Genomic DNA, 7367 nt, shown 5'->3' on the forward strand with positions numbered 1-7367 from the left:
CAAAGCATTAGCGCATCAAATCCCTAAAATTTAAAAGAGAAAACAAGCATTACTTTTCCCACCATTTCCTAATTCAAAAGTTAGTTCAGCCCACAACCATTACACAACAGACTTAACACTCACTCACTCACTCATCATCATCAAAATCAGAATCTTCAGCTGCTTCATCTTCATCTTCTTCCTCATCAGAATCACTCAAGACGTACGTCATCTTCTTCCTATTAGCCCTTTGTGGTCTCGGTTTTGCAGGCGCAACTTCACCGCTCGATTCACCAACACTCATCATAACTTCTTCTTCCTCATCATCATCATTCTTCTTATTCATTTTTCCCAAAACGGACCCACTTTTCTTGTTAAACGGTGAAGGCCTCATCTTCCTCACTTTCTTCTCAGGTGAAGCTTCTGTCACCGGCTTCAAAACTTCTGTTATCAGCTTTTGTGTGCCACCTGTCTTTGCAGCGGGGCCCCGTTTCTTTGTCCCTCCAGCTGGCGGCTTGGCGGCAGCCGCCTTTCGACCGCCTTTCTTCTTCTCTCCTGGTGGTGGTGCTACAACTTCAAAGTCTGAGTCAGCGCTCATTTCATCTTCATCGTTTGAAATCACAGCAACAGGAGCCTTCTTTTTCACAGCAGCGGCTCTTTTTGCAGGTGCTTTCTTTTTTGGAACTTCTGAAATTTTCAATTGAAGTAAATTTCATTTCATAGTTCATCATAAATAAAATATAAAAAAGGAATTCCTTTTTTTTTACCTTCAGCTAATTCAGGAGATGATTCAATGTTGTGTCTCGCTAACCGATCTTCAAGCTCATTGATTTCAGAATCATCTGGCTCAGATAGCAGATCTTGTCTTCCCATACGTTCAGCCAAAGATGGAATTTCATCATCGTCTTCATCTACCAAATTAGTCTTTGCCTGCTCATAATATATAGATTAATTTAGGTATCGTTTTCATTAGTAGTATATCATAGACTATAACAAGTTAACAAATTTATGATTTGTCAATTTCTACCTTGTTCTTAGCAGGAGCTTTCTTTGCGCCCGCTGCTGCTGCTTTGCCTCTTCCTTTTTTCACAGCTTCAGCATTATCTAAAGCCATTAAACAAAAAACCAATATTAACATCCACATACATTAGTTCAATTTTAGAAAAAAGGCAAATGTGCAATTTTAGTAAAAAGGCAAATGTTTCTTGATTTGTGATATAACCTGTATCCATTAGTTCAATTTTAGTAATTTTCTTGGTGGCAGGCTTTCGTGCAGCTTTCCTAGCATTCTTACCACCACCTCCAGGGCCCTTAGCTCTTGCCTTCTCTTGTTGAATTCTTCTAAATTCTTCATCTTTAGCATCCCTCTTGTCTTGTTCCTGATCAAACAACACAAAAAGTTTAAAACTTGAAGACACCCCACAAATAAAAAAAATTGCTTTATTCAAAAAAACAAACATACATCAAGTTGCCTGTCAAGGGCATCAAGATCTCGCAACCATAAAGAGTTGGAAGGAGTCTTTGACAGGTCATCAAACTCAGCCTTCTTTTTATCCTTTTCATCCCTTAGTTGTTTCATCTTCTCATAAGTCAATGTTCCTATTGACATGTTCAACAGATAATCATATTCGGTTCCACTATCCTCATTTTCTTTCTGTAGATTTACTTTTTCAGTTTCATCATCCTGCTCCTCGGTTTCCTCATTTTCTTCCTGATTAACATCTCCTGCAACTGTTGGTTTAGCTTCTTTTGGTAAAGGAGTATAGCCTTTTTTCTTCAACTCAGCCCATAAATCTGCCTTCTTTCTGTTGCTTACAACAAGTGTTCCTTCAACAACCTCACGTATAAACCTCACTTTGTTTTCCAGTTGCAATAATGCTTTTCCAAGCTCATTCAGTACAGCAGTCTATAAAAAGGACCCAATTAGTGACAGATAATTGTGAAGTACTTCACACTAATGGATCAAAAAATTCACCTTTCTCTTCTCATAAAAGTCAAGACGAAGGTGAAAGAACTCCTCAACGACTGTAAACAAATAAAATGAGTGCATAATTGTAAATAAATAAGCGAATCAAGACCGGAAAATAATAAAAACAAAAACCTTTGCCGAACAGTTACCATACTTACTCTGTTCAGGGGTGTCATACTTCTTTATTACACCATTTGCATCAAACAGATGCATGTTACTTGTGCTTAACGAAGTCGTTAGCTTAAACTTCTTCAACAACCCCTCCTGTCTAGCACTGTTCATTTGATCTGCTGTCATGATAACCTCAAAATGTACAGTTGTATCATCATTATGAGCCATGTAGTCCTGCATGTATACAGTTGTATCATCACACATATGAACACCAATTCATTTCAAATCTTGTATATATTAGTGAAAAGGCAGACTGAGTTAGTTACATGAATGAACGGTTGCTTATCTTTCCCTGCTAGTGAAGCAGCTTCCAAAAACTCCTTATATTCTTGAGTCCATCTTCTTACAGGCAGCTCACTGATAACAATACTGACGTTTTCGTTTTCATCTTCGTGCTCCTCTACATTACCTATGGTGGTGTAACCGGTATCTTTTGATGTTGTTTTCTGTATTGTTCCCTTGAACCACTTGTACCATGGATCCATAGGCACCATTGGTTCACCATTCAACAGACGTCTTAGGTTAGCAATAATGTCACGTGGATTGTAATTTGGCACAAACGTACTCCACCCGGTCCCTATTCCTTCACTTCCGTTAACCAGAACCATCGGTATGATTGGAATGAACCTGTAACAACAAAAAATGGTTAGAGGTATGATGATACTATAAAATACAATGGGTGAATACAAGTAATACAACAAGCAAACACGCTAAGATTAGTCTTTTACCATGTAGGCTCAATGGATTGGCCATCATCATTCAGGTAGTTGAGTAGAAGTTCATCTGCCTTGGGGAAAATATTGCGTGTGATAGGAGAAATCTTCGTGAAGATATACCTGCCACTTGCATGATCTTTGCCTCCCTAAAAATGGTTAAAATGAAAATAGAGTTAACCGTCAAAGGTAGAAAGTTATTTTGACCAACAAACTGACTTGATTCATATGTATAGAATGATTAGTAAAGTTGAAATAACTCACCATCTGACGGGTGCCAAATTGTCCATTCGGTAAAAGAAGGTTAATGTTATTGCTCCCAACGAAATTTTGGGCCATACCAATGATGGTTCCAACAAGACTCTGCTCACCATGATGATACGCCGAATGCTCAGAGACATAACCACTGAATTGAGCAACTTTCATTTCTTTTTGAATCAACTTCTTAAAAGCACAGAACAGAATCTTCCTTTGTCCTGGCTTCAGTCCATCCACCATTGATGGGATTGATCTTTGAAGATCAGCCATTGAAAACAGAATGAGCTCTTTGTTGATGAAGTCACGGTACGGGATATGTTTCTCCTTTGAATCAAAAAATGTACCAGCCTGCATACAGAACAACATTTATTAAGAAAAAGATGATATCTTGGTTGCCTGATTACCAAAAACAAGATATATAGTTCAAAAAAATCACAAAAAACAAGATATTGAGTTAAAATACATTACCTTTCTACCATCTACCGTCTACCATCTACCATCTACCATCTACCATCTACCATCTACCATCTACCATTATAATAATAACAAATGCCTATATGTTATCATTCTACATACAAGAATGAAATACACAGAAAATGTCCAAACCTGAAGCGCGCGAAGCCAATTCTTTCGGGCCTCAATCTTCTTCTTACTAAAGGCAAGCTCAATAGCATCACCGTCCTCATCATCAGCCCAGATAAAATCCTTCTTATGCTTATCGATATCAGAAAAATATTGAGCACCTTCTTTACCGGTACTTGTTCCCAACCCCTGAAACATTAGATAAAAAAAATTAAAGATTGAAAATTTCAAACATTTGGTAGTGTGGGTCATTCATAACAATAACAAACCTTATAGTACTTTATCGTGTATTGTCCTGCTCGGTTACCCAAATTTTCCTTCCATTCCTCGTACTCAGGCATGGTATAGAATGCAATCACATCTTTGTTGTTTTTATTATTAGTTGCCTTAACAATAGGTGTAATGAACTCGAGCACAAAGTCTGGAACTTTTAGCAAAGACGGCCAAAACGCATGAAGAAAGTTGATCAACAGCCCTTTAATATGTGAACCATCATGATCCTGTATAACAACACGTTATATACAGCATAACTACACGACATAACCGAAACTATAAAACATTGTGAACAGGTTTTGGTAACCACCTGATCAGTCATAATCATCAAGTGACCATATCTCAGTGACTTCACATCATCATAGCTTTTACCATGCTGCAGCCCAAGAATCTTCTTAATGTTCTGTATTTCAGCATTTTCCTGTAACTGTTTCGGGCTTGCTTCCCTCACATTCAGCAATTTACCCCTCAATGGAAACACACCGTAGTAATCTTGACCCACAACAGACAACCCAGACATCTGCATACAAATTATACAATGTTTTATTGTTTGTACAGATTCCATACACATATGTTTAGTAGTTTATCACAAAAACAAAACTACTTACTGCAAGAGCTTTAGCTGAATCCCCTTCTGTCAATATCAAGGTGCAGTTATGTGATTCGGATGTAGCTGCTTTATTAGCCTCTTCGAGTTTTGGAATATTAAGTTTCCCCTTCTTGTTACCATCAGTTTTCTTAAGATCCTTCTCCTGCTTAAACTGTACCCATGACACAACTCTGTTCACAATATCAGATTTAGCCACTGCAAAAAAACAAAAGATGAAGTTAACATTATATTCTTGAATTTGTCAACACCGCAAATGGAATATGAGCGATTCAAACTTTACCTTTCTTCAAGAACTCTGGAGTGAGTTCACATGTAGATCCGAAGCTGCTTTGTTTAGTAGTTAAAGTCTCTTTGGTTTGTGAATCAAAAGCAGGGTTATCAATAAGTGCATTGACAAACACCCATAAGTAGTTCTTCACATTTTTGGTGTTCAGATTTGCATGTTTGTGTTGTTTCTTTATAACAGTGATCAGATGGTTAGCAATCTGATTGGCAACATAATCTACATGGGTTCCTCCCTTGATTGTCGCGATATTATTCACGAAACTCACCTGGTTAACACAATATTTCACATGATTTTAATAGGTATAAATAAGCAAGTTGACAGTCTACCTTGCAGCTATCATAATAATTAATACAGACAGTGTGAAAGTGTTTACCTGCTCGAAATGACCATCAGAAATACTAACACAAATCTCCCATCTTTCATTAACTCTCTCATGAAGCCTGTATACGAAACAACATATTTTAATATCAAATTAACAATTTAACTACATTTGATCATTTAATTATTAATCATGGATCATGGATATCAAAAAGTACCTTAAGGCATCAGCTGGAACATATAGCTTGACGTAATCTTCAAACGTTTTAGGAGGGACACGTTTTCCATCTAACTCAACCTTAACAGTCTTACCCAAACAGGCTGCTAAGTCAATAACACGCTTCTTCATCAAACCAACTACATCCCTTTCAAGACATTCCATTCCAAATTTTGCTAAATCGGGCTTAAACGAGACCATAGTCCAGTTTTCACCATTCTTGCATTTTGTGATAGTTGGTTCAGATTTCTTCCCCATGTTGTTTGAAAACACCTATACCAGATACCAGCTATTCATGATTAGACACTTCAACCCACTTTTAGTATACCAAATTTTTAGCAAGTGAATGCAACAAGTAGTTTTGTGCTGATGGATAACAAGAAACCACAATGTAATCCAAGTTCAGTATAAAACTATATAAACCCTAATTCAAAAATTCACAACAATTTTATAACAACTAAACAAATTTTTAATTATTATTGATGAGAATCTTATACAAATCATACATGACAGAACAACATACAATTTTATAACCAAATCATGAAACCCCGAAATATTCAAAAACTCAAAAATTAAATTAAAACCCTAATAATCGACCAAAAATTATTCAAAACGCAGTCAGTTAATCCTTAAATCCTTAAATTTTACATATACTCCATATTTATTTAAATACCTATAAGCTAAAATTACATAACCAAATCATGAAACCCCCAAATTATTCAAAAACTCAAAAATTAAACTAAAACCCTAATAATCAACCAAAAGTACGCAATCTGTTAATCCCTAATTTTACATTCATATATATTTAAAATTTAAATACCTATATCAAAGAAATAATCGTATACACACATAATAGAACATATTCAGTAACTCCTTAAAATTTACATACTTACATACAGGCATGCATACATATATCAAACAAATAAATTTATTAAAAAAAAAAAAAAAACCCCTAAATTATACGTAAATAGAAATAATAAAATAATACCTGTTTGTATCTTCTGTTACGTTTACCATCAGCAGTCTCAATCGTAAACTCAGTCGAAAAAATATTAGCAAGTTTCGCACCATACCCATTTCTACCACCAGTTGTCTTCTTAATGGTATCATCATAATTACTGCTGGTCAACAAATGCCCAAAAATCATCTCAGGAACATAAACACCTTCTTCTTGATGAATCTCAACAGGGATCCCATCACCATTATTAAACACACTGATACAATTCCCTTCAACATCAATATTCACCTTCACAGTGTCCATTTTCGGATCCCTTTGTTTATTATCCGCAGCATTCACCAGTATTTCATCGAAGATCTTGTACAATCCAGGAACGTATTTGACGTTTCGGTTAATCATCTGATCGTCTTCCCAAACCCATAGTTTTGATTCGTGGTTTTCAATTGATCCGATGTAGGTATCGGGTCGGAGTAAGATGTGTTCGAGCTGAGTTTTCTTTTGGTACGTTTCTTCGATTGTTCGGCCGGATTTGGGGATGTTGTTGGTGGTGGTTGATTGAAGTGGACGGCGGTTGTCGGTGGTGGTCGCCATGGTGTGATTTGGTTTCAGTGACACGGAGATGGTGTCTAATTAGGGTTTTGGTGATTTGAAATTGGGGGAAATGAATTAGGGGGGGTGTGGTTTTGAAAGTGAAATGGTAAAGGGGTTTTGAAATTTGAAATGTTTTGTGGGCGGGAAAAGTGAATTTGAAAGTTTTTGAAATCCGGGGAATAGGGAATGGTGATGACTGGTGCTTGTTTGTACGTTATGTAATATGTGTTGTACAGTTCCTTTGTATGGTATATCTCCATTTTGTTGTCGTTTGTGATTGGTTTGGTACTTGTAGAGTAACTTTTAATTTAACACGGTTTAATTAACTCTACAATAGTGTAGCTCTTTTTAGAATTTTTATTCAAACGGTAACGTCTACAACCATGAAATATTGTATTTGTATTTATGTATTTAAATATTTAATATTTATTTATATATTTAT

The 7367-nt window shown here is 36.2% G+C and overlaps 1 protein-coding gene across 1 annotated transcript; it reads right to left on the bottom strand.

The window, feature by feature from the left end:
• LOC139843820 (DNA topoisomerase 2) lies at nt 1–6938 on the bottom strand. Its single transcript, XM_071833979.1, has 18 exons — nt 6365–6938; nt 5378–5649; nt 5215–5281; nt 4836–5106; nt 4554–4750; nt 4256–4465; nt 3942–4172; nt 3697–3861; nt 3097–3438; nt 2848–2981; nt 2386–2746; nt 2107–2293; nt 1955–2004; nt 1442–1885; nt 1202–1358; nt 1007–1083; nt 747–909; nt 1–666 (listed from the first exon to the last, which is right to left on the bottom strand). The coding sequence occupies exons 1-18, from the start codon at nt 6923–6925 to the stop codon at nt 128–130; spliced, it is 4428 nt and encodes a 1475-aa protein (XP_071690080.1). The 5' UTR covers nt 6926–6938; the 3' UTR covers nt 1–127.
• Nucleotides 6939–7367: the final 429 nt, after the last annotated feature.

This window comes from Rutidosis leptorrhynchoides, chromosome 4 (genome assembly GCF_046630445.1).
Source record: "Rutidosis leptorrhynchoides isolate AG116_Rl617_1_P2 chromosome 4, CSIRO_AGI_Rlap_v1, whole genome shotgun sequence".
NCBI lineage: Eukaryota > Viridiplantae > Streptophyta > Magnoliopsida > Asterales > Asteraceae > Rutidosis > Rutidosis leptorrhynchoides.